The 24951-nt window shown below is 66.7% G+C and overlaps 12 protein-coding genes across 12 annotated transcripts; 3 read left to right on the top strand and 9 right to left on the bottom strand.

Moving 5' to 3' along the window:
- Positions 1-2113: 2113 nt before the first annotated feature.
- On the bottom strand, positions 2114-3012 carry MICPUCDRAFT_54131 (uncharacterized protein; the record flags this gene model as incomplete). Its single annotated transcript, XM_003064059.1, has 3 exons — positions 2114-2382; positions 2495-2717; positions 2803-3012. 3 exons carry the CDS (start codon positions 3010-3012, stop codon positions 2114-2116), a joined length of 702 nt encoding a protein of 233 aa, XP_003064105.1.
- A 127-nt stretch (positions 3013-3139) lies between these two features.
- Positions 3140-3466, bottom strand: MICPUCDRAFT_54130 (uncharacterized protein; the record flags this gene model as incomplete). The annotated part of the gene is made up of 1 exon (XM_003064058.1): positions 3140-3466. One exon carries the CDS (start codon positions 3464-3466, stop codon positions 3140-3142), a length of 327 nt encoding a protein of 108 aa, XP_003064104.1.
- A 239-nt stretch (positions 3467-3705) lies between these two features.
- On the bottom strand, positions 3706-6018 carry MICPUCDRAFT_54129 (uncharacterized protein; the record flags this gene model as incomplete). Its single annotated transcript, XM_003064057.1, has 3 exons — positions 3706-4431; positions 4617-5282; positions 5455-6018. The coding sequence occupies 3 exons, from the start codon at positions 6016-6018 to the stop codon at positions 3706-3708; spliced, it is 1956 nt and encodes a 651-aa protein (XP_003064103.1).
- Positions 6019-6138: 120 nt separating this feature from the next.
- Positions 6139-6988, top strand: MICPUCDRAFT_30266 (uncharacterized protein). The gene is made up of 2 exons (XM_003064238.1): positions 6139-6401; positions 6597-6988. The coding sequence occupies exons 1-2, from the start codon at positions 6170-6172 to the stop codon at positions 6920-6922; spliced, it is 558 nt and encodes a 185-aa protein (XP_003064284.1). The 5' UTR covers positions 6139-6169; the 3' UTR covers positions 6923-6988.
- A 48-nt stretch (positions 6989-7036) lies between these two features.
- On the bottom strand, positions 7037-11229 carry MICPUCDRAFT_49155 (uncharacterized protein; the record flags this gene model as incomplete). The annotated part of the gene is made up of 3 exons (XM_003064056.1): positions 7037-9628; positions 9934-10302; positions 11119-11229. 3 exons carry the CDS (start codon positions 11227-11229, stop codon positions 7037-7039), a joined length of 3072 nt encoding a protein of 1023 aa, XP_003064102.1.
- A 579-nt stretch (positions 11230-11808) lies between these two features.
- On the top strand, positions 11809-13230 carry MICPUCDRAFT_43350 (uncharacterized protein; the record flags this gene model as incomplete). The annotated part of the gene is made up of 1 exon (XM_003064237.1): positions 11809-13230. The coding sequence occupies one exon, from the start codon at positions 11809-11811 to the stop codon at positions 13228-13230; it is 1422 nt and encodes a 473-aa protein (XP_003064283.1).
- MICPUCDRAFT_36955 (major facilitator superfamily) lies at positions 13201-15440 on the bottom strand. Its single transcript, XM_003064055.1, has 5 exons — positions 15265-15440; positions 14939-15163; positions 14297-14748; positions 13710-14068; positions 13201-13588 (listed from the first exon to the last, which is right to left on the bottom strand). The coding sequence occupies exons 1-5, from the start codon at positions 15336-15338 to the stop codon at positions 13256-13258; spliced, it is 1443 nt and encodes a 480-aa protein (XP_003064101.1). The 5' UTR covers positions 15339-15440; the 3' UTR covers positions 13201-13255.
- A 79-nt stretch (positions 15441-15519) lies between these two features.
- On the bottom strand, positions 15520-18252 carry MICPUCDRAFT_54122 (SNF2 super family; the record flags this gene model as incomplete). The annotated part of the gene is made up of 2 exons (XM_003064054.1): positions 15520-17698; positions 18070-18252. The coding sequence occupies 2 exons, from the start codon at positions 18250-18252 to the stop codon at positions 15650-15652; spliced, it is 2232 nt and encodes a 743-aa protein (XP_003064100.1). The 3' UTR covers positions 15520-15649.
- Positions 18253-18803: 551 nt separating this feature from the next.
- Positions 18804-20474, top strand: MICPUCDRAFT_54121 (uncharacterized protein; the record flags this gene model as incomplete). The annotated part of the gene is made up of 3 exons (XM_003064236.1): positions 18804-18854; positions 19150-19515; positions 19732-20474. 3 exons carry the CDS (start codon positions 18804-18806, stop codon positions 20383-20385), a joined length of 1071 nt encoding a protein of 356 aa, XP_003064282.1. The 3' UTR covers positions 20386-20474.
- A 6-nt stretch (positions 20475-20480) lies between these two features.
- MICPUCDRAFT_54120 (uncharacterized protein) lies at positions 20481-21473 on the bottom strand (the record flags this gene model as incomplete). The annotated part of the gene is made up of 1 exon (XM_003064053.1): positions 20481-21473. One exon carries the CDS (start codon positions 21471-21473, stop codon positions 20481-20483), a length of 993 nt encoding a protein of 330 aa, XP_003064099.1.
- Positions 21474-21694: 221 nt separating this feature from the next.
- On the bottom strand, positions 21695-22636 carry MICPUCDRAFT_54119 (uncharacterized protein; the record flags this gene model as incomplete). Its single annotated transcript, XM_003064052.1, has 1 exon — positions 21695-22636. One exon carries the CDS (start codon positions 22634-22636, stop codon positions 21695-21697), a length of 942 nt encoding a protein of 313 aa, XP_003064098.1.
- Positions 22637-22793: 157 nt separating this feature from the next.
- On the bottom strand, positions 22794-24503 carry MICPUCDRAFT_43346 (voltage-gated ion channel superfamily; the record flags this gene model as incomplete). Its single annotated transcript, XM_003064051.1, has 3 exons — positions 22794-24089; positions 24206-24278; positions 24451-24503. The coding sequence occupies 3 exons, from the start codon at positions 24501-24503 to the stop codon at positions 22794-22796; spliced, it is 1422 nt and encodes a 473-aa protein (XP_003064097.1).
- Between the last annotated feature and the right edge of the window lie 448 nt (positions 24504-24951).

Below are 24951 nucleotides of genomic sequence, written 5' to 3'. Positions count from 1 at the left end.
ACCGCGGCATCGCGATCGGCGCGCGGCCGCCGTGCGTCGCCCCGCCGCCGCCGCCGCCGAGCGCGAGCTTCCTCGGCGTCATCGTGCCCTTTACCGTCGGCTTCGGCGGCTGCTGCTGCGGCGGCGGTGGCGTCGCCCCGCCGCCGCCGCCGAACCCGAACCCGCCGCGCTGGTGCGTCGCGAACCCTAATAACCCTCGCTGCCCGACGCCGACGCCGACGCCGTGCATCCCACCGTGGAGCATGCCGCCGACGCCGCCGAGCGCGCGCGCGTGCGCGAGCTCCGCGGCGGCGGCGGCGGCGGCGGCTTTTCTCCTCGCGTTCGCCTTCGCTTTCTTCCCCGTCCCCGGCGCGCCCGGCGGCTTCTTCCCCCCCGCGACCGCCGCCGCCATCTGCCCCGGAACGAACGCTGCGGCGCCGACGTTTATCCCGGAGCTCTCCTCCTCTGTTTTCTCGTCCAGGTCTAGTAACGGCTCCTTCGCGACCGTTCGTTTATGCTGCAGCATCGTCGTGAACCCCGAAGTCGGCGGGTCTCTCTTCCACCGACACCCCTCCGCGCCGTACGTCTCAAACCTACACGCGCGTCGTATCCCCGCCCAGTCCGTGCCGCCGCGGCCGTGCGGTGCCATCGTGTTCTGGTCCCCGAACACGACGCACATCCGCCGCGCTCTCGACACCGCGACGTTCACGCGCCGCGGGTCGGACACGAACCCGATCGACCCGGTTTTGTTCGCTGAGGGTCGAGGGTCCATACGAGCGAACGTCGGGGTGGAGTTGAAAGGCGTCAGTTGGAGTTGAAAGGCATCGCGGGCGGGTATTGAAAGCGAGGCGTGGGCGGAGAGACACGCCGGCAAAAGTCCTTAAGGATCGGCGTTCACCACGCCAACGGGGTCGTATGGTAACCAGTGTATAGAACGCACCGCGCGTCGTCGAGATGATCACGTAATCGAACTCGCTGCCCTGACACGCGTCCACGGTGAGACACTCCACCTTCAGCGACGCCGGGAGCGCCTCGAGCAGCGCGAGGAACTGGCCTTTGTAGAAGGTCAGGATAGCGATCGTGCACTCGTAACCGTGGCGCTCGCGTAACGACATCGCCGCGGCCGTCACCGCGACAACCTCCGCGTCGTTCACGAACGACTTCCCGTCGTCCGGAACTCTCTCCGCGCCGTCGACTTGACACCACACCATCGCGTCCGCGTCGCCCCTCTCCTCGCCGACCGCGAACCGCTCGCTCGCGATCGCCTCGTCCGTCTCGAGCTCGCCGTCGTAAAACTGCCGGCTCACCGCGGCACACACGTGCGGATGCATGCGGTACTGCGTCGTGAGTCGATGCGCGCGTCCGCTCGCGGCGACGCAACGCTCGAGCATCGACCGATCGTGCGCGGTGCCTTTCAACGAAGTGAAGTCGGGGTGGAGTTCAAAGGCGTCAGTTGGAGTTGAAAGGCGCCGAGGGCGGGGATTGAAAGCGTGGTGTGGGCGGAGAGACACGCCGGGCAAAGTCCTTAAGGAACGGCGTTCACCACGCCAACGCGGTCGTATGGGGACCAGTGTAACCAGAACGCACCTTTCAACGCGTGCGGCGGGATCAACGAGCACGGCGGCAGCTGCTTGTGATCGCCGAGGAGGACCAAGTTCTTCGGTCGAAGGTTCAGAAGCAGCGCGGTGGAGCTCTCCGGCGTGCACCCGCACTCGTCCACGACCACCGTGTGCACGCGCAACGGCGTCTTGACGTGCTCTTCCCACTCTCGCAGCAATCGGCTCGTGCTCGCGATCGTGCAGAGGATGAGCTGGCAGTCGTCCATGAGCGCGCCCTTCACCGACTTCGCCGCGGTGATCGCCGCCGGGGACTGGAACCCGCCGAGCGACGCGGCGGCGATCGCGCGCACGCGCGGGTGCGCCTCCGTCTTCGCGTCCAGGAGATGCCGCCGCGCCGTCGCGCCGATGCGGCCGGGCGCGCCGACGACGAGCATCTCGGCGTCGCACGCTTCAGGGTCGTTCCATACGAGCGAATGTCGGGGTGGAGTTCAAAGGCGTCAGAAGCGGAGTTGAAAGGCGTCGATGGCGGGTATTGAAAGCGAGGGGTGGGCGGAGAGAGACGACGGCAAAAGTCCTTAAGGATCGGCGTTCACCACGCGAACGCGGTCGTATGGGGACCAGTGTAAGGAGAACGCGCCTTTCAATTTCTGCGCGATGGACTCCACGGCGACGTTGCGGCTGCACGTGACAAGGACCCGCTCGCCCTTCGGCACCCTCTGCGTCACGACGTGGTATATCGTCGTGCTCTTCCCCGTCCCCGGCGGGCCCTGGATCTTCTCGAGCGCGGCGGACAGCGCGCAGACCGCGTTCTTCTGCGACGCGTTCGCCTTCGGCGCGCCTTCGCCTGATGAGAGGGCGATGCCGTGCAGACACGAGCATTCATCGGTCAGTTGAAAGCGGACGCGATCAAATGTTGAAACCGAGCGGTGGGTGAAAAACGTGCGCACAGAACGCACCGGAGATTAAAGCGAAGTCTTCCTCGGGCAGAGGCGCGGGCCCCCACGACCCCGGGACGTGCTCCGTCGGTCGCATCACCGCGCGCAGGACCGGCGACGCGGCGTGCCCGCGTTGTTCTCTCTGGGCGAGCTCGTTGAGCGCCGCGAGCTCGGCGACGAACGCGCCGACGTATCCGAACGTGCGGATCTGACCGCTGAACGGTCCGAGCTTCGGTTTCAGCGTCTGTTTTTTGAAACGAGTCGTCATCGGTCAGATTGAAAGGAAGAGAGGCGGTGCGATGGGTGAAACCGAACCGCGAAACACGCACCAGCAGCGTGGGCGCCTTCTCGCCCGTCTCCGCGTTCCTCTCGCCGCCGCTCTGCGACGTCACGACGTGCAGCTGCCCGCCGATCTTCAGCAGGTGGTGCATCAGGCTTGGGTCGTCGCCGCCGCCGTCGCCGCTGACGAGGTTGAGCTTCCCGTCGCCCGCGGGCTTCGCCTTGAGCGCGGGCCCGCGCGGGCCCTCGCTGAGGGCCATTCCATACAAGCGAACGTCGGGGTGGAGTTGAAAGGCGTCAGATGGAGTTGAAAGGCGTCGAGGGCGGGGATCGAAAGCGTGGTGTGGGCGGAGAGACACGCCGGCAAAAGTCCTTAAGGATCGGCGTTCACCACGCCAGCGCGGTCGTATGGGAACCACTGTATAGAACGCGCCTGATGAGATGCCAAAACTCCGCCAGGAGATTATTCGCGACTATCCACGCGAAGTGGCCCGCGGACTCGAACTCGAGCGGGACGGGGATCAGCGCGCACGGGTAAGGGTTCAAGAACGGCATGAACTGCGCGTCCTTATCCGCCGCCGCGGAGGGGTTGTGGTAGCCGCCGTCGCCTCCGCCGCCGTGATGATGGTGATGATGCCCTCGGTGATGACCGGCGGATCTGCCTCCGCCGCGACCCCCCATCCCGCCTCCTCCGCCCTGGCCGTATCGCCCCATCGCGACGCCCCGACGGCGCGCGCGCGACCGACGTGCGCGCGCGCGGGCGCGGACGACGACGACGCGAGACGCGCTCGACGACCCTCGGCGCGACGCGACGCGATGTGATGATCGAGTCTCGGAGTCCTCGGAACGTGCAGACCTAAACCCCAAACGATTTCATCACACTCGAGTTCGGTGCCTACTTTCGAGGACGAGGTCTACGATGCGCGCGTCGTACGACGACGCGGGCCTCCTATCTACGCGCGCACGACGCGACGGCCGCCGCGACGGCGACGGTCGACGTTCCATCTCCCCTCGACCCTCCCCCGCGTAACGCCCGCGGCCTCGCCGCCGCCGCCGTTCGGAACCTTCCGCGGCGGCGGCGGCGGCGGCGGCCCGTCTTTCCACCCGCTCGCGTTGAGCCACCACGCCGGGTACCCCACGGCCGTACCCGGCAGAGCGTCGCCGGCGCCGCTCTCGTCGTCCATGGACGGGCTCACGAACCCGTCCGCGTATCGCACCATGAGGTCGTCGCCGAGGCGCCACCACGCGCGCGCGACGGCGGCGGCGTGCGCCTCGGAGGCGGCGGTCAGCGCCGCCGGCGACGCGTACGTCGTAGACGTCTCTCCGTCGCCGCCCGCCGCGCCACCACTTCCGGCGCTGAGTTCGTCCACGAGCGCGAACCCCGCGGTCTCCCACTTCTCCTGCGCTGCGCGCACGTCCTCGATCGCGTGCTTAAACTTGAGCTGCGCGAGGTTGTGCGCGAACCGGTGCGCCCACCACGCGGAGCCGCGATCGATCGTTGACGCGTTCCCGACGTTGAGCGCGGACGGCGCGGCTTCGCACCCGGCGAACACCGGCACGAAACACGTCCCGTGCGCGGCGTGCGGCCCGAACCACGTCACGCCGCCGACGCGGTCCGGCAGCCACGCTCTCGTCTGCAGCACGTGCGTGTACGTCGTGCGATACAGCGCGATCGTTCGCTGAGGGTCGTTCCGTACGAGCGAACGTCGGGGTGGAGTTGAAAGGCGTCAGTTGGAGTTGAAAGGCATCGCGGGCGGGTATTGAAAGCGAGGCGTGGGCGGAGAGATGCGCCGGGAAAAGTCCTTAAGGAATCGGCGTTCACCACGCCAACGGGGTCGTATGGTAACCAGTGTATAGAACGCACCTCGACCGCGCCCGGGAGAGACGCCTCCGCGTCGCCGCCGCCGTATCGATCCGGCGTGCTCCACGGCCCGCCGGCGACGTCGCCCGCCCTCGTGACGTCGAACGGCGTGCCTTGGTACCAGTCGCGGTGCCACGCGAATAGATCTCTCGCGGCGACCGGTCTCGCGGGCTTCACGCTGAACGGATACGGCGCGTCGAGACGCAGGTCGCCGTACTCGGGCGAGAGCTTGAGACTTGGATTTATCAGCCGAAACGCGCCCCACACGCGTCGGCCGCTGTAATACTTGTGCGCGTACTCGCCGTCGCTGAACGCCTTCGTGAAGTCGAAGGCGCCGACGCTCCCGATCGGGTTCCACAGGCGGTGCTCGATCGCGACGGGGAGCATGTTCGCGGAGTGCATGAAGTTGTCGGGATCGCCGCCGTCCACCTCTCGAATCGTAAACATGTTCATCACCACGGCGACCTCGTCGTCCGGCACCCGCCGCGCCGCCCACACCGCGCTGTTGTTCGCGGGGTACGGCACGAAGTGCATCACCCACCCCTCCGTCGTGTCCGCGACGAGGAGCGTCTCGCTGCCGCCCTCGACGCCGCCGCTGGCGCCGTAGAACCCGTGTCTCTCCGCGAGGTCGCCCATGAGCGCGACGGCGCACCGCGCGGTGACGCATCGCTACAAGCGATTGTCGGGGTGGAGTTGAAAGGCGTCAGTTGGAGTTGAAAGGCGTCGAGGTCGGGGATTGAAAGCGAGGGGTGGGCGGAGAGATGCGCCGGGCAAAGTCCTTAAGGATCGGCGTTCACCACGCGAACGGGATCGTATGGGGACCAGTGTAACCAGAACGCACCTCCATCGCCACCCTCGAGAGCTCGTTCACGCAGAAGAGCGCGTCGCCGCCGTCGTGCGCGCCCTTCGCGGTGAACACGCCGCTGCACGTGCTCTCGCCGATGGAGAGCTGCTTCTCGTTCATGATGCCGTAGTTGCCCTCCGTGTACGCGTACGTGCGCGCGACTTGCGGGATGAAGCCGACGGGTCGCGTCGTCTTCTCGTCGCGCTCGCGCTCGCTCCTCGCGCGGTACGTCTCTCCGCGCGCGTCGCCGACGTAGCGCGGGTTATCCTCCAGGTCCGGCCATATCGCGCGCTCGCTCCCCGGCGCGTGCGTCGCCGCCGGGACGAACGCGAGGCGGACGTCGGGGTTGCCCTCGCCGTCGTCGCTGTGCGTCACGAACAGCGAGCCGTCCGAGGAGGCGTCCTTGCCGACGAGGAACGTGCTGCACGCGCGGACGCGCGTCGGCGTCGAAGACGCGAGGAGGAGGAGGAGGAGGAGGAGGAGGGAGAGGACTCTGAGAGGGGGAGGGTGGGAGACGAGGGAGGGCGCCGAGGACATGCGATTCTCGACGCATCGCGTCATGGCGAGCGGCGCGTCGGCTTCTGATGGCTGACCCGCGACGACGCGCGCGCCGAGTTCTCGCTCTCGATCTCCGGCGTCGAAAATGAATGCGCCAGCGCCACAGATCTCCCCGCGCGCCGGCACGCTCCAACGCGTCACGTCGACGGCCGTCATGCCCGCGGAGGAGACGCAGTGGCACGCGCGCCCGCCGAACCCGAGCAACCCGGTCGTGTTCTTCGACGTCACGATCGGCGGCGCGGACGCGGGCCGCATCAAGATGGAGCTCTTCGCGGACGTCTGCCCGAAGACGGCGGAGAACTTCAGACAGCTGTGCACGGGCGAGTTCAGGAAGAACGGGTTCCCGCAGGGGTACAAGGACGTGGAGTTTCACCGCGTCATCAAGGGTGCGTCGAGCGTCGATCGGCGATCGGCGATCGCGATCGATCGCGGCGGTCGCTCGCGAGGACGCGCCCGCGGATCGAATTCCCCTCCGCGCGTTCGTTCGTTCGCGTTCGTTTCTTAATTAATTTATTTCTCACGCGTCCCTCCTCCTCCTCCTCCTCTTCTCCGTCGTCGTCGTTCGTCGTCGCCCGCCGCAGACTTCATGATCCAAGGGGGCGATTACCTGAAAGGCGACGGCACCGGGTGCGCGTGCATATACGGCAGCAAGTTCGCGGACGAGAACTTCCTCGGGAAACACACGGGGCCCGGCTTGCTCTCCATGGCCAACAGCGGACCGAACAGCAACGGGTGCCAGTTCTTCCTGACGTGCACCAAGACGGAGTGGCTGGACGATAAGCACGTCGTCTTCGGTCGCGTCCTGGGCGACGGGCTGCTCGTGCTGCGGAAGATCGAGAACGTCGGCACGGGGGCGAACAACAAGCCGAAGCTATCGTGTAAGATCTCCCAGTGCGGCGAGATGTGAGAGATAAGTTGTTGTGTTCGATTCTTTACCTATAGAAGACTTGACTCGATTCGAAGCCTTATTATGAGCGCCGTCGTCGATCGCACCTCGCGAAACGTGACGACGACTCCTCGCTCACGACCGGCGACCGAACATGGACTTCTTCTTGTTCGTCGACGGCGGCTTCTGCGGCGACTTCATCGTCTGCGTCGGCGACTTCATCGTCGGCGACTTCATCGTCGGCGACTTCGTCGTCGGCGATCTGACGACCGATCGCGTCGGGGACGCTACGCTCCCTCTCGAGTGCCGCGTCGCCTCCCCCGCGAAGTCATCGTCGCCGTCGCCGCGCATCATAATGGAGGGATACTCATCTCCGTCTCCCTCTTCGCCGCCGCCGCCGCCGCCGTCCAGCCTGTCGTCGCCGCGCGGCCCCCCGTCCATCCTCGACCCTCGCGGGCCGCCGCCGCCGTCCGACGGCCGATCCCCGGGCGGCGGACTCGGCTCGTGCGCGCCGCCGCCGCGCCTCCTGCCATTCTGATTCGGGTTCTCCTCCACCATCCCGAGCGCGCGCGCCTCGTCGAGCTCCCGCTGCACCATGTGATCCACGCCCTGGGCCTGGCGGTCCTCGTACTCCGGCCGCCACTCGGCGCCGTCGTCTTCGTAACCGTAACTCTCTCCGCCGCGTCGACGCTCGCGCTCGCGTTGCTCGTCGCGGCCGCCCTCGAGCAACCCGCCGCCTCGACCCACCTGCCGCTCGTTCACCGGCGGCTCCATCGCGGTCAGCCGCTTCGACGGCGGGAGCTCCTCGAGTACCAAGTTCGCGACGGACCCGAACCCGCCCATGAGCTGCGCGTCCTTCTCCGCGAGCTTGCTCCGCAGCGCCGCGATCTCCCGCGCGCATCGACGCGACACCTCGAGCATCTCGTTGTTGCTCGCGATCGCCGCCGCCTCCGCCTTCTCCAGCCTCAGCGTCAGCGCCACGCGGTCGCTCTGCATGTCGCGCTGGTCCGTTTCGCGCTCCTTCGCCGCGCGTCGCAGCGCGGTGTTCTCCTCTCGCAACGCGTCGAGCTCTTCCCAATCCGCGCCCCCTTTGAGGAGCTCGTTCGCGTCTTGCAGACGACCGGCGACGTGCTCCGCCTCCGCGAGCCGCCGCTGGTCCACGACCGCCTGCTCCAGCACCGTCTCCAGACGCGCGATGATACCCTCCTGCATCGCGATCGTCTCTTTGCATTTCATCACCTTCTTCGCCTCTCGCTCCCACTTCATCGAGCTCTTGGAGAGAAACGCGTGCGCCTCTTGAAGCTCCTGGTGACGCGCCTTGAGATGCTCCGCGCCCACGGTGGCCTCGTGCATCGCCTTGAGCCTGTGAATCAGCTCCGTGTTGCGTCGCTTCTCCGCGGCGTACCGCGCCGCGATCTGCCCGACGCGCTCCTTCGCCGCCATGACGTCGTTGACGTCCCACATGTCCCCCATGAGCGCCAACCCCGCCGCCGGGTCCGCGTTCTTCTCCTCGTGCAGCAGCCGCCGCAGCTCCGTGTTGTCCGCCTCCAGACGCTTCCTCGCGCTCTCTGCGTCCTGCACGCGCCACTTCAACGACTCGCACCGCTTCTCCGCGGCGTCGAGCCGCGTCATCGCGTCCTCCATCGCCGCCTGCTTGTCCATCATGTCCGTCGCCATCGCGCTCAGCATCCACGCGCCGTCGCCGCCGACGCCGAGCCCGCCGCCGCCCGCGGCGAACCCCCCCGCGATTTCCTTCTCGCGGCTCGCGACGACGGCGTCGCGAGGCCACGCCCTCGCGGTGATGTTCACGCGGCCAGCCTCGTCGCCGCCGCGCGCGTACAGCGGGACGTCGTTCAGCGAGCTCGGGCGCCCGCCGCGTCCGAGGTCCGACGCCGGGATCACCGCGCGGCCGATCATGCCGCGGTCGTTGTGGAGCTCGAGGACGAGCGCGGGGGAGCGCGACTGCGACACCATACTGGCGGAGGTGAGAAAGCTCGCGCGGTGGCCGCTCGGCCACAGCGGCGGGCCGGAGAGCGTCGCGCCCTGAAGCGTCGGGCTCGCGTCCGTGCCCGCCTCCGACGTGATCTGCGCCATCGCCTTCACGATCGCGTCCTCTCTTCCCCCGTCGACCGTCGTCCACAGCGCGTGCGCCGTCTCCCCCGCCGCGAGCGCGGCTTTCCCGTCCCTCGCCATTCGCCACACCGCGACGACGGGGCCGGCGTATCCGTCGTCGCGTTCGTCGAACGCGTGCACGCCGGTGATGGACGCCTCCAGCTTCAACGCGTCCGAGTCGCCGCGGACGCGCGCGAGCTCGCGCGCGGGCGCCGCGGGAATGATCACCGAGACGCACAGGCTGGCTCCGCCGCCCAGCGTGAGCTTCATGTTGTAGTGCCTCCCCACCGCGACGCCCTTCAGGGGGATGGAGACTTTCCCCATGAGCTTGTTGGTGTCGTGGTTGACGACGGCGAGGAGCACCTTTTCGCGGTCGAGCTCGTTCTCCGCCACCTCCACGGTGACGATCTCGTTCCACGTCGGATCGCGCGTCCGCGGCACCGCGCGCGTCGCCGCGCGGCTCGGCAGCCGCGCCGCCGCCTCGCGCATCGTCTTCGCGGCGACGAACGCGGACGGATCCCTCCCGTTTTCGTCGCTCAACCCCTCCGCGTTGGCGACCAAGACGTGGCATCGCACCGTCCTCCCTCCATCCTTCGAGTCCCCCGCGCGCCCCCCCTTCGGCCGCGCGTCCGTGTCCAGCATCGTGACCTGCAGCGACACCTGCGCGGGCGATCCCCCCTCGGGCGCGTCCAGCGCGACGTTCAGCGACACCGCCTCGCCGCGTTGGAGCCGCTGAGGGTCGTTCCATACGAGCGATGATATCGGGGTGGAGTTCAAAGGCGTCAGATGGAGTTGAAAGGCATCGCGGTCGGGGATTGAAAGCGAGGTGTGGGCGCAGAGAATCGCCGGGCGAAGTCCTTAAGGAATGGCGTTCACCACGCGAACGCGGTCGTATGGGGACCAGTGTGAGGGACGCGCACCTCCACCGTCGTCCCGAAGAAGTCGACGAATCCTTCCCCGATCAGCACGTCCTCGTTCCGTGCGGACGACAACGACGAGCTCGCCGCGAACAGCTGGCAGTGCAGCGCGGGCGGCCCCGAGCTACCGAGCTCCGCGTTCAGGTCCGCGCCGTCCTTGCCGCCGTCGTGGAGCTTGTTCGCGAGCGGCCCCGCGGAGTCGCGCGGGACCGCGAGGACGAAGGCGCGATTCGTAAACTCGGGCGACGCGGTCGTGTCCGTCGTCTCCGTGCGCCCCGTCTGCCCGGCGTTGCTTCGGAGCGCGCCGACGACGTCGCGGACGTCATCGCCGGCGAAGAGGACGTTCGGGGGGCTGTCGCGGCTCTTGAGCGTCTGCGGAAGGAGAGAGGGAGAGGAGGGGGGGGTCAGATGCGGGTCAGACGGATTGTCGAGAATCACGCCTCCGCGGCAGCTGAGGGAATGGAATTCGTTTTTTCGAACGACGCGCGCGGGACGCCGCGCGACGCGCGACGACGACGCGCCTGCAGGGTGAGGAAATACGGCCGCGCTTCCTTCACGCGCACGCCCGTGATGAGCACCCGAAGGTGCACCGCGGGCAGCATCGTGCGCGATACGCGAGCGCGCGTCGGCGCAGTGCCGCCGCGTCGTGGTTTCGTTCGTGTCACGACTTGAACGTTCGTCGTCGCCAACGCGCGGCTCGTTGACCGGACCGAGGACGACGATTCGAGCGGCCGGGGAGTGTGTGTGATGAGTGTTGAGTGATGAGTGTGAGCGCTGAAGCCTAGTCGTCTACGACCGCTCTTTCGCGACCGTGAGCCCCACGGCGTTCAACTCCGCCTCCCATCGCGCGTCGTCCATCGCCATCCGCTCCTTCATCCGCGCCGCGCGCAGCCGCTTCGTCGCGACGTCCGCCATGACCACCTCCCCCGCCGCCTCCGCCTCCGCCTTTTCTCCCATGGTTTTCCCCCCGACGGCGCGGCGGTGCTTCTCGTGCCACCCCGCGACCTGAGGGTCGTTCCATACAAAGCGATGACGGGGTTGAGTTCAAGGCGTCAGTTGGAGTTGAAAGGCGTCGAGGGCGGGCGTTGAAAGCGAGGGGTGGGCGGAGAGATGCGCCGGCGAAGGTCCTTAAGGATCGGCGTTCACCACGCCAACGCGGCCGTATGGGAACCAGTGTATAGAACGCACCTGAGACGTCTTGCGCAGGTCCGCGACGATCGCGACGGACGCCTCGTGCGCCTCGTTCGCGGCGACCATGCGGTCGATCCTGAAGTCCGCGCGCTTGTTCAGCGTGCCCATCGCGCCCGGTCGACGACGCGTTAACGAGATGAATTAATTCGCCCTCCGACGCCTCGGGGGAATGAACGGAGTCGCGCCGGCGCGGGAGACGCGTTCGAGGCCTGGGGAGGGCGCGCGCGCGGGGTCGACGCGTCAGCGCGCGCGTGGACAGACGGCGGCGCGGCGGGGAAGCGCGAACCCGCGCGCGATGGCGGAGCGCGCGACGCGGGATGGATGATTGCTCGCGGGTGCTTTTCCCCCCGCCATTCGCGCGGGAGGGCCAAACGCGGCGTGCGCGCGATCGATGGATCCGCGACGGACGCGGGCGACGGGCGGGGGCGGGAGACGCACCGCGCGCGGCGACGGCGCGTCTGATTCGCGCGTCGGGAGCGACGGCGGCGGCGAGGAAACTCGGGCGGGCGACGGCGACGGCGTGCGCGCGCGAGTGCGCGACCGCGTTCAGGGGCGCGCCCGTGAAAAAAGTCAGCAGTCGCAGTCGTCATCTCGCGTCGGCCAATTGCGTGATTGGGGATAAAGCGTCGTGCGGCTTTCGAGCGTCACTCCTCGACGCGCGCGCGCGCGTCGACGCTTCGCGCGGCGATGACGCCGCACGAAGAGCGACCGGGATCGCTCGTCAAGTGGTGCGGCGAGAACGGAGAGCGGGGGCAGAGGCTCCTTCTGGAGTATCGCGACGACGAGAAGCTGCCATCGGAGGTTATGGCGTTGTCTTCGTACAATGCGCTCTGGAGGTGCGCGGAGTGCGAGCACGAGTGGAAAGCCGGAGTATGCAGCCGCACGAGGAGCGACGCAGCCGCCGAGTGCATGAGGTGCCGCGGTTGCAGCGCACGGGGCATCAGCTTCCGGGTGTGGTGCGACGCCAACGGCGAGCGAGGGAAGTCACTCCTCGAGGAGTACGTCGATACGGACAGAGGACCGATGGACGTGACGCGAGCGTCGGGTTACAAGGCGCTGTGGAAGTGCGCGACGTGCGAGCACGAGTGGCGGACGAAGATATGCAACCGCACGACGGCTAACAACCCCACCGGGTGCCCGAAATGCCCGGGCTTCGTCGCCAGGTCGAACAAATTCCAGGTGTGGTGCGACGCCAACGGCGAGCGAGGGAAGAAGCTCCTCGAGGAATACGTCGATACGGACAGGGGACCGACGGACGTGACACACGGGTCGAAATACAAGGCGCTGTGGAAGTGCGCGACGTGCGAGCACGAGTGGCGGGCGAAGATGAACAACCGCATGAGAGCTAATAACCCCAGCGGGTGCCCGGCGTGCTCGGGCTACACCGCCACTTCGACGAAAAACTTCCAGGTGTGGTGCGAAGAGAACGGCGAGCGAGGGAAGAAGCTCCTCGAGGAATACGTCGATACGGACAGGGGACCGACGGACGTGACTCACGGGTCGAGCTACAAGGCGCTGTGGAAGTGCGCGACGTGCGAGCACGAGTGGTGGGCGACGATGAACCACCACACGAGGGCTAACAACCCCGCCGGGTGCCCGTCCTGCTCGAGATACGCCGCCAGGTCGACCTTCCGGGTGTGGTGCGACGCCAACGGCGAGATAGGGAAGAAATTCCTCGAGGAGTACGTCAATACGGACAGAGGACCGATGGACGTGACGCGAGCGTCGGCGTACAAGGCGCTGTGGAAGTGTGCGACGTGCGAGCACGAGTGGCGGGCGAAGGTGGGCAGCCGCACGAACAGTCGCAGACCCTGCGGGTGCCCGAAGTGCGCGAATCATTTGCCGCTGAGCAAGACGAACAACTTCCAGGCGTGGTGCGACGCCAACGGCGAGCGAGGGAAGACACTCCTCGAGGAGTACATCGATCCGGACAGGGGACCTACGCGCGTGACGAATGGGTCGACGTACAAGGCGCTGTGGAAGTGTGCGACGTGCGAGCACGAGTGGCGGACGACGCTGAACTGTCGCACGCTGAGCGGCAGACCCACCGGCTGCCCGGCGAATTGCCGCAAGAAGCGTAAACGGCATTCACCCGCTACGACGTGCTAAAAACTAAGGGTATTCCTAATCGCGCTCACTCATCGCCCTCCTCATCCTCCTCCTCCTCCGCGTCGTCAACCTCCCTCGGCGCGTCGTCCAGCGCCCTCGGCAGCCGCCCCACCAGCGCGCGTAACCCCGCCGCGCACGCCGCGACGAACCCGAACACCACGTACTGCTGCCCTCTCTCGCCCATCCGCAACGACCAGCTGTACACGACGCCGCACGCCACCGGCGCGATGATCCTCCCGAGCGCGGCGACGGACGTCGCGACGCCGTTCACGCGCGCTTTGAACGCGTTCACGCACGAGTTGTTCACCGCCATGATGATCGTCGTGAAGAGAAGCGCGAGCGTGCAAATTTTCAACGCCTGATGTTGAGGGTCGTTCCATACAGAAAATGTTCATCGGTCAGTTGATTGGAGATGCGATCAAGTGTTGAAACCGACCGATGGGTGAAATACGTTTGTAAAACTATCTGATAGAACGCGCCTGCGAGAGCAACAGCACGACCCAACGCGCGACGACGTCGTCCTCGTCCACCATCGCCGCCGTCGGCGCGATGAGCGCGACGCACGCGAACGCGACCGCGCCGAACCGCAGCCCGCCGGTCACGCCGAGCGCTTTCAGAACCCTCGGGAACAGGAAGAGTTGAAACGTCACGAGCGTCACGCCGCCGAACACGAGGACGGCGCCGATTTCACCCGCGCTCAGCTCGAGTCCGCCCAACGACGTCGACGTCTTGGCGTAGACCGGGAAGATCTCGTCGTACCCGATCGCGATCGCGGCGAGCGCGGCGTACGACGCGATCGCTTCGACCGTGTGCGCGTTCCATCCTCTCGTGGACAAGCCTTTCGCGGCGGCGGCGGCGGCGGCGGCGGAGTCATCTTTTGGTTTTTTGGTTTCCGCTGCCGCGGTTCCTCCGAGCTCGACGTCCGCGGCGTCTATCGACGTTCCGTCTTCCCCTGACATCGTCTTCACGACGCCCATCTCGACCTCTTTGAGGCCGCGCTCGCCGTCGTCGTCCACGATCGTCAGCAGCGCCTCGCTGCGATCCTTCCCTTCGTATGGGCGTTCACCCTCGTCGTCGTCGTCGTCGTCGTTGTCGTCGCCGACCCTCGCGTAGTACGCCGCGTCGCCTCCGCTCGCCTTCGCTTCCATCCGCCGCCACTGCGACGCGCTCTCCGGGACATACAGAAACCCTAACACCCCGCCAGTGAGCGTTAACATCCCCGCGAACAGCATCGGCAGCAAGAACGGATACCGCTCGAAGACGGTGCCCTCGAACGTATCCGGCCAACGCTCCGCGGGTCTCTGCAGAAACCCGCCCACGGCGGGCGCGACGCACGACGCGACGCCGAACGCCATCGCGAATATCGAAAACGCCCGCGCTTGCTGCGTTTTATCCGTCGTCTCCCCGATGTACGTCTTCACCACCCCGGCGTTGCCGTTCAACAGCCCGGTCAGGAACCGCCCGCTGACGCACTGCGCGTAACTCCCGGCGGTGCCGAAGACGAGCACGGAGAAGGTGCTGAGGGTCGTTCCATACAAAGCGACGTCGGGGTGGAGTTCAAAGGCGTCAGTTGGAGTTGAGAGGCGTCGAGGTGTGTCGGGATTGAAACCGAGGGGTGGGCGGAGAGATGCGCCGGGAGAGAAAGTCCTTAAGAAACGGCGTTCACCACGCGAACGGGGTCGTATGGGAACCAGTGTACAGAACGCACCTCAGAAACATCCCGAGGAGCATCACCGGCCGTCGGCCGAATCGATCCGCGGCCACGCCCCACGGGTACGACGACAGGAGCTGCCCGACGCTCGTCGCCGCGCCCGCGAATCCGACCCACGCGCCGAGGTCTTTCTCGGAGGACGCGACGCCGTAGGATTCCACCATGAACGGCAGCATCGGCCACACGACGTTCAGCCCGAACGCGTCGACGATGTTCAGGAGGCTGAGGGCCATTCCATACAAAAAAGTTTCACCGGTCAGTTGAAAGAGGGCGCGATCAAATGTTGAAACCGGACAATGGGTGAAAAACTTTATAGAACGCACCTGAGCACGAAGAAGAAGAACGGCGACTTGCGGCCTCTCGCCTCCAGGGGCGGGAGACGCGGCGACGGTGGCATCGTCGTCGTCGGTCGTCGGTCGTCGGGACGGACGCGTCGCGCGCGCGGGGTGGGGGGGGGGGGAGGGAGCGACGGCGTGATGCGGTCGACCCCCGGCCCCCGGCTCCCGCGCCGCGAACTATGGAAGGAAGATGAAGACGCGCGACGTGGACGAACGAGAAGAACAGAAGGACTCCCTGGAAAATAATGCCTGGCGGCGGCGAGAGTGCCGCGGCGTGTCTTTACACGACACCATCCAAATTCTAATATCATAAGCGCGCGCACCTCCTCCTCCTCCTCCTCCTCTCTCTCCTCCTCCTCTTCCTCTCCGGTCACTTGTTGACGTTCCCCAGCAGAGACATCCCGCTGCGATCTTCCACCTCTTCCCACCCCGGCCCCGTCCGCGGGTTCGGCTTCTTCTTCCCCAACAGATCGTCCCTGTCCATGATCATGTCCAGGTCCGCGTCCGAGATGTCCGCGCTCTGCGAGATGCCGTCGTCGTCCTGGTCCTCGCCCTTCAGCAGCGCCATGAGCTCCTCGACGCCGACGCCCGCCGTCGCGCTCGAAGACTTGGACGCCGCCTTCTTCTCCCCGCCACCAGCCTTGGACGCGCCATCCTTCGCGTCCATCTCCGCGCCCTCTTGCCGGAAGTTCCCCTTCGTGATGACGAGCTTCTCCAGCGCGAGCTTACTGTTCGCCCTCGAGAGCATCTTCCCTTCCACGGAGTGCGCGGTCGCGAGCCTCAGGACGTGCACGGGCTTCGTCTGCCCGATGCGGTGGCAGCGATCCATGGCTTGCATGTCTTGGTGCGGGTTCCAGTCCGAGTCGTAGATGATCACGGTGTCGGCGGCGGTGAGGTTGATGCCGAGGCCGCCCGCGCGCGTGGACAGGAGGAAGATGTCCACGCTCGGGTCCGTGTTGAACGCGTCCATCTGCTCCTTGCGCTCCTGCCACGCCACGCTGCCGTCGATGCGGCACACGCGCGAGCCTTGCTGCTCAAAGTAGGACTCGATGAGGTCGAGCATCTTCGTCATCTGCGAGAAGATCAACGTCTTGTGCCCGCGTTGGCGCAACTTTTTCATGATGCGATCGAGGAGCCGAAACTTCCCGCACTGCTCGACGAGCTCCGCGGCGGACGGGAACATGATGCTGCCGTCTAATCCGCCCGAGATCAAGTCCGGGTGGTTGCAGTTTTTGCGCAGTTGCATCAGCATGTTGTTCAACGCCGTGGAGCCGACGGGCGCGACGCCGCCCGAGAGTTTCTGGAGCATCTCCCCGATGGTCTTGTCCACGAGCGCGTCGTTGAACTTCTTCTGCGTCTCCACCATGTGCGCGTAGATGACGATCTCTTTCTTTCGAGGGAGGTTCACCTCGACGTCACCTTTTAAACGCCTGAGAAGGAACGGTTTCAGGATGCCGTGGAGCTTCTCCACCACCTTGGCGCGTTTGGACGTCTCCTTCTCGTCGTTGTTTTGTTCCGCGCTGAAATCGAACCAGCTCTGGAACTGCGAAAGCGAAGAGAAGACGTCCGGGAGGAGGAAGTGCAGCAGCGACCAGAGCTCCGGGAGGTTGTTCTGCAGCGGCGTGCCCGTGAGCAGGAGCTTGTTCGACGTCGGAATCGTCTTCAGCTCGCGGATGAGCTTGCAGTCGAAATTTTTAAGCCTGTGTCCCTCGTCCACGACGAGGTACTTGAAGTTGTACTTGGACAAAAACTTCCGGTCCGCCATGACAATCTCGAACGAGGTCACGATCACCGGGAACGTGTCCTTGATCGGCGTCGTGATGGGGAGGTGCCTCGCGCGGATGTCCGCGCGGTCGGTCCTGCTGCCGTGATACAGCACCACCGGGAACGACGGGCAAAACTTGTGAAACTCGTTGACCCAGTTTGAAAGCGTCGAGAGCGGCCCGATGACGAGGTACGGCCCCAGCACGCCCTTCGATCGCAGGTGCGACAGGAACCCGATCGTTTGAACCGTCTTCCCGAGACCCATCTGATCCGCGAGGATCCCGTTCAGACCGTTCTGGTACAACGCGATGAGCCACTTGACGCCCTTGAGCTGGTAGTCGCGCATGTTCACCGTCATCATCGGCAGAAGCTTCTGCGTCTCGCTCAGCGTCGCCGCGTCCGCGGCGTCGCCGCGCCCGGAGCGCCCGCCGCCGACGCCGCCGCCCGCGCCCTTACCCCCGTCCGCGGCGCCGCCGCCGGGGATCGAACCGCCGCCGGACTTGCCCTTCTTTTGTTTCTTCTTCGCCGGCTTTCCGTCGTTTTCATCCTCGTTGAGCTGCACCATCTGTTCGCTGAGAAACTTGGAGTAGATGGTCGTCTGATCCAGCAGCGCCTCGAGGTTATCGTACTTCTTCTCGTCCAGGTCCACCGGGTCCTGATGCGGTGGAGGCGGGAGCGATGGCGGTGGCGGGGCGGTGAGTCGGCGGCGGGTGAGGGAGGGAGGGAGACGCCAGACGGAAATTCATTCGTTCGCTCGCTCGCGCGAGCGGGAAACGATCTGAGCTCGCGCGCCGCGCGCCGCGCGCGACCGCGGCGCGGCGCCGCGCGCGTCGCGCGACGCGACGCGCGAGCTCAGATCGCGCGCGATCGCTCGAGACGCGCGCGCGGACGCGATTCCCCGCGCGATCGCCGCCTCCGCGCGTCGCGCGACGGTTCGCGCGCGGCGTGACTCGGCACGCGCCGTCGCGTCGTCGAGCGCCGTCCGGTCGTTCGAGCGGGAAAGATGGACAAGATGGACGCGCGCACCTCCTTCGCCTTGGCCTCCTCCTCCGCCTTGACGCGCTCGCGCTCCTCGTGGAGCTTGCGCTCCTCCTCGAGGACCTGCTCGTCCACGTCCACGATCTCCTCCTCCTCCTCGCTCGGGGTGCCGGGCTCGGTGCCGTCGCGCGGATCGGTGGCGTCCGGCGCGAGTTGCTTCGCTTCGTCCATCGTCTTTCGTTTCCCGCTCTCCTGCGCGCCGCTCGGCGAAGTGATCTGGAGGAGGAGGAAGGCGAGAGGGCGGCGTCGTCAGCGGAGTCCGCGCGTCGTGGAGAAGGCGAGGAGCGGCGAGAGGAAGAAAGGGCGCGTCCGTTCGGTCGCCGCCGCGCACCTCGAGCGTCTCGGCCATGTCGCGCGCGTGCTGCGGCGCGCGTGCGTGCGATCGTTTCTGCGAGCGCGCGCGATTCGGTCCGGCGGCGAAGCACGTCACCACCGCGCGCCAGCTGGAGCTTTCGGCCGATGCCGACCGGAAGCGGTGACCGCGATGTTGACCCCAATTTCGCGACCAAAAGTCACGTTTTCAAAGGAAAATATTTCCCTCTCGACCCACGTTCTGTTGCGATTTTCACCCCGGATCCGGGAGGGCTTGGCGGGGCGTTTGAAATATTCTCGCCCGAGGGCGCGCTGCCGCTGCCGCGCCGCCGCCGTCGCGCGCAGACCGACTCGCGCGCGCGCCTCGTCCGCGTCGCGCTCAGATCGCACCTCCCTCCGTCGTCGCCACGATGAGCGACAACCCGTTCGAGGAAGGGAACGCGGAGCCGAACCCGTTCCAGGTGCGCGCGCGATCTCTAGACTTGGACGCGAGGGCGCGTCCTCCGTTCAAACGCGCGCGACCGTCGTCCGTCCGTCGACGCCGCGCGCGCCGGTCGTCCCCGGCGTCGACGATCGCGATCGCCACCGCCGCGCGCGTCGCCGTCGTCCTCCCGCGCGTCGCGATCGGCGCGCCGCCGCGCCGCCGCCGCGCGGTCGGCGCGGCCGTCGGACGCGCCCCGCGTCAGATCTCTCGCGTCGATCTCTCGCGCGGCGCTCACCCCTCTCCCTCCCCTCTCTCTCCCCCCACCACCCCAGGCGTCCGCGGAGGTGGAGCCCGCGAACCCGTTCAACCCGTCCCCGACGGACGTCGCCCCGACGTACGACAACCCCGCGTACGACGACGCGGCGCCCGCGCCCGTGACCACGTTCGGCGCCTACGACGTCGGCGCGTACGGATCCGACGCCGCGCCCGCGCCGTCGGCGTCGTCGCCGCCGTCGGCGGCGGCGGCGGCGGACGCGTACCAGCCCAGCGGCGGCGCGTACGGCGGCGCGGGCACCGCGCTGGCGTCCGCGGCGGCCGCGTACGGAAGCGGCTCGAAATCGCCCGGATCCGACGGCGGCGAGACGTCGGTCCGCGTGCGGGAGTTGGAACAACGCGAGGCGGCGCTGCGTCGAAGGCGCGTTCTATCTCACACTGGTCCCCATACGACCGCGTTCGCGTCGTGCACGCCGATCCTTAAGGACTTTCTCTCCCGGCGGTCGTTTCTCTCCTCCCGCCCCTCGCTGGGGGCGCCAATCCCGACACACCGCGCGCGACGCCTTTCAATTCCACCCCTGAGCCTTTGAACTCCACCCCGACGTTCGTCGCTTCGCCCTAAACCGTCGACCCCAAGGGAGGAGGAGGTGATTCGTCGGGAGCAGGCGCTCGCGAACGCGGGGCAGAAGAACTGGCCGTTCAAGCGGTACGCGATCGCGTTCCACGACATCGAGCTCGAGATCCCGGAGGAGTGCCAGCGCGCGGTGCACCACGCGCACTACGCGTTTTGGGGCCTCGTGTTTTGCCTGACGTACAACTTCCTCTTCGCCGCGTCGGCGGCGTTTTTCGGCCTCGGCGATTTCGCCGCGTGGATCATGGCGATCCTGTACCTCATCACCGGCGTCCCGGGCGCGTACTTCTTCTGGTACGCGCGTCTGTACAACGCCACGAAGAACGACAGCGCGCTCGGGTACGCGTGGTTCTTCATCGTCTTCCTCGTGCACATCGCGTTTTGCCTCTTCGCGTTCATCGCGCCGCCGGATGCGTTCGGAACCGCCAAGTACTCCCTCGCAGGGGTGATGTCCACGGCGGAGATGGAGAAGGAGAACTCCAGCATCGGCGGCGTGTACGCGTTCGGCGCCGCGCTGTGGTTCTTGGAGCTTCTTTGGTCCGTTTGGGTCATTCGCGGCGTGTACTTGGCGTTCAGAGGGCAAGGGCACACGGTGACGGAGGCGAGGAACGCGGTGGCGAAGGACGCCGCGTTCGGCGCGGCCAAGTCGGGCGCGAGGCGTTAGCCCCGCGACGTAAGTAACGGTCGACGATGAGGCGTTATGTTGTGCGTGTGCTTCACAACACTCTGTTAATACGTCGTACAAATTGTGCGTGTGCTTCACAACACTCTGCCGCGCGACTCGACGTCGGATCGCGCGCCTCGCCTCGTAGACGCGGTCGTCGACCCGGTGCCTATCATCGCGAGCTGCGCGCCGTACCCGCCCTTCGCGCTCGCGGCGACGCTCTCCGTCGTCGTCGTCGTCGCGAGGGAGGCGTCGCGCGTCGAGTTCCCGCTCCCGCTCCCGCTCCCGCTCCCGCGCGCGCGGGGCAACCCGTCGTCGTCGTCGTCCGCGGCGGCGACGGCGGCGCGTCCGCCGCCCCGCGCCGCGCGGCGTCCTCGCGTCGTGCACATCCCCCACCCCCTCAGCGCGTCGATCACCCCCTCTTCCTCCTCCTCGCCGCCGTTCGCGTTCGCGTTCGCGCGCGCGCGCGCCGCCGTCACTTCCTCCGCCACTTCCTCCTCCTCCTCCTCCTCCTCCTCCTCGTCGTCGGGGAAGTACAGCTGTCGCTCGCGCTCGAGCGCCTCCGCCTTCGCCGCCGCGTCGTCGCGCGCCTCCTCCGCGCGCTTCAACACGACGGTGTATCCGCCGCCCATGAGCGGCGAGCACATCTCCGCGCTCCCCCACCGCTCTTCGCGCTCGCGATGCGCGCTCGCGACGGACGCGGACGCGTCGCCGAGATTCCCGCGCGCGCGAGGCAGCGCCGCGTGCGGCACGATGCCGCCGCGGACGCCGCACGGTCGGTCGTTCTCCGCGCGCCCGCGGACGTACGCCTCCGCCTTTCGCACCGCGGCGTCCTTCCTCGCGAGGTCGTCGAGCGCGGCGTTCTCCTTGTCGAGGAAGGACGCCGCCGCGAGGTCGCGACGTCGCGCGCGGAGGATGTTCGATTCTCTCGCGTCGATCTCGTCGAGCCGCGCGAGGAGCGCGTCTCGCGCGGCGGCCGCGTTCGGGCATACCGCGTCCTGCCACTCCCGCGCGGTCCTCGCGGGGACGTTCTCGATCCCGCGCTCGATGTCCGCCCAGTACGCCTCGGTCTCCGCGCGGAGCGGCATCGCGCGGCGCGAGCGGCGGGAGACGCGCGGCGGTGGAGTGATGACGCGGCGCGAGCGGCGGGAGACGCGCGGCGGTGGAGTGATGACGCGGCGCGAGCGGCGGGAGACGCGCGGCGGTGGAGTGATGACGACGATTCGGTCAACGGAAACGACGACGACCAGACTGCGCGCGCGTTTCGATGAAAAAAAAACGCTCGCGCCGTCGGCGAAATTATCATAAATCACGTCAACGCGCGCACTCGAAACGACTGCGAGTGCCCCCCTCCGTCGCCCCCCCGCGAGCTCTGCATCTCGCGCGTGCTCGCGACGCGCTCCGCGCTCACCTCCACGTGGCTCCCCAGCCTGCGAAGCAACACGACGAGCTCGTCCGCGACGCGCGCGGCGTCCTCGCCTCGATCGACCCCGCCGCCGACCCCGCCGCCGCCGCCGCCGCCGCCGCCGTCGTCGAGCCCGTGCAGCAGCCTCTGCGCGGCGTACGCGCACAGCGACGTCAGAGACGTCGCGTACTCGACCTCGTGGCGGTAATACATACCTAGCGCGGCGTCGGAGGACGCGTCCGTGAGGTAGGGCGCGCGCGCGGACTCGACGCCGAGGTCGTAGAATTCGCTCGGTTTCATCTCGCCCGCGCCGCCTCCGTCGTCTAGGCGGCGGCGGCGGGGGGATAGAAACGCGGGTAACGGCACGTCCGGTTGCGTTTCTGGTTCACTCGTCGCCGTTTTCGTCGACGACGTCGTCGTCGTCGTCGCGGCGCTGAAAGACCCCGCGCGTAGGATCCCGCCGCGGGACCCCCCCGAACGCGGCGGCGGCGGCGGCTTTTGTTTCATCGTCGTCGAATCCGAATCCGCGCCCGCGTCCGCGCCCGCGCATCCCCTAGTATCGACGCCTCTCTCCTTATCGATCGCGACGGACAACACGTCGTACCCCGCCTCCGTTCGAATCGCGTTCACGCACGCGATGAACGTCTTCTTCGCACGCACGCGCTTCCACAGCGCCACCCGCATGCGCTTCACGGCGTAGCCGGTCATCGCTCGCGCCGTCTCCGGCACCTCTCGCGCGGCGTCTTGAAACACTCGGCGACTCAAACTGAGCAACTCCGTGAACGTGACCGTCTTCACCGTGGCGGTGCGTCGCGTCCGCATCGCGACCGCGACCTCGCCGATCATCGCGCCCTCGTTTAAGTACGCGACGTGCGACCCGCCGGCGATGACTGCAAAGCGGCGTCAGGGCGGCGTTCGGGGGCGCATCATCAGGCGGAGTCGAAAGGCGACCGCGGGGCGGGCGGAGAGAAATACGATACGCGCGCGGGAAAAGAAAGGCACCCTAGCTAGCTAGAGGAATGGCGTTCACCACTCGAACGCGGTCGTATGGGAACCAGTCAGTGTACAACAATGCGGACGCCGCACCTTCGACCTCGCCGTGGACGATGAAGAACATCTCGTCGCCGATCTCGCCTTGCTTCATGACCGTCTCCCTCGGCGAGTAGACTCTGCGGATGAGCTTACCTATGATGCACTTCACGAATTGCTCGTCCGCGTCTCGAAAGAAGTCGATCGTGTTCAGGACGTTCCGCATGCTCCACAGCTGGACTTCCATGCGCATGCTGTCGGACAAGTGGCCGAGGAGTTTATCTTCCGCGTGAAAGAGCGACGTCGCGCGCTTGTAGTGAAAGAATTCTCGAACTTTCGCGCGCAACGGGTTCGGAATGTTACGAAACTCAAAGTACTCGTTCGCCTGGTCCATGAGCTTCTGGAACTCCACGTCCGCGCCGTTGATGTTCGCGATGAGCGACGTGACCTGCGTGAGGCCGTACAGGAACACGCACGACCCCGCGAGCTGCGCGAAGATGGTCATCATGCGCTCGTCTCGATTCGACGGCACGATGTCGCCGTATCCGATCGTCGTCATCGTCGTGATGGCCCAGTACACGCACGTGGCGTACCTCGTGCTGCGCCCTTGTTCATCTAACCGCTCCGAATCCTGCGTTATTTTTCGAATCGATACGAACGAACGTCCGTCAGTCGAACGCGCGAAACGACGAAGGAGGGAGGCTCCCTCCGCCAAATGAAGGGTGAAAAGAAAGGAGAGGGAGGTTTGAAAGGAAAGACGCCGAGGACGCGCGCGCGCCTGCGATTGCGCCAAGAGTTCCACCCACGTCACGCCGTGGGCGCCGTGATCTTGAAGCACGAACGAGAGGTACCACGCGCACGCGAGCCAGTGCGCGAGGCACATGACGACGACCGCGAACTTCATGACCTGCCATATGCCGTACTTGATCGACATCTTGCGCTCGAGCCGGTGTAATATTCGGTTTAGACGCATGATGCGGAAGAGCTTCACGAGCCGCAAGAGTTTCAAGATGCGAACGAATTTGGTGCTTCGGTAGGCTTCGCTGTTCGACGTCCCCGCGGCGATGATGTCGAACGGAAACGACGCGATGAGGTCCGGGACGAACCAGGAGCGCGCGTACTGCCGCGCGATCTTCTTGGGGTCGAGCACGACCTTGCTGTTGCCCTTGTGCGCGTATCCGGTCACGAAGTTTAAGACGATGTCGAAGACGAAAAAGACGTCCACGAATCGATCGACGCCGTAGATCCACGTCCCCGAGTGCGACGCCACCTGGAGTGGAGGGAAACGATTTCATTGGTCGAACGCGTTCGGTCAGATGTTTTGATCACGATTCAAGAAGTACGATTGGTCCGCGGATGATGACGTGGAAGAAGATCACGACGCACCTCGAACCCGATCACGAACGGCACGAGCAGCGCGATGTACACCAGCAGAGACACCAGGTACAGGTCCCAGTACCTTCAAGCGAATGTCGGGGTGGAGTTGAAAGGCGTCAGAAACGGAGTTGAAAGGCGCCGAGGGCGGGTATTGAAAGCGAGGTGTGGGCGGAGAGAGACGACAGCGAAAGTCCTTAAGGATCGGCGTTCACCACGCGAACGCGGTCGTATGGGGACCAGCGTATAGAACGTACCTTCGAAACGCGCTGAACGGGTGTATGATCCACCAGTGCGTCCGCGAGAGCATCTTCGCGACCCACTCCTCGTCGTGCATGTGAATGTTCTCGTCCGCGATGGGCTCGCCGAAGTGGATGATGTATCCGAGCTTGGAGAAGAACGGCGCGTGGACGCGTTTGCCGTCGTCGCCGCGGCCGCGACGCGCGTCCTTTCGGTCGCGCGTCTCCTTGTTCAAGCGATCGATCAGGACCGTTCCCCACGACTTGGATCGAGAGAACTTGCGCACGAGCTCCGCCGGGGGGTCGTCGTCGACGTCCGTGCGGTGCGGCGGCGCGCCGTACGCGCGCGCGACGGCGCGGTGATGGCGCGACGGCGGCGGCGCGACGGACGGCGCGGGCGGAGGAAGAGAGGGTCGACGCTTCGACGACGACGACGACGTCAGCGTCCCCGCGCGAACCGTCCCCGAGCTGGACCCGCCTCGGCGAGGCGGCGGCGGCGGCGGCGGCGGCGGCGGCGGC

This window comes from Micromonas pusilla (genome assembly GCF_000151265.4).
Source record: "Micromonas pusilla CCMP1545 genomic scaffold MICPUCscaffold_16, whole genome shotgun sequence".
In the NCBI taxonomy this organism is placed as follows: domain Eukaryota; kingdom Viridiplantae; phylum Chlorophyta; class Mamiellophyceae; order Mamiellales; family Mamiellaceae; genus Micromonas; species Micromonas pusilla.
The sequence above is the reverse complement of the archived record's forward strand: the minus strand, read 5'-3'. Positions and strand labels throughout refer to the sequence as shown.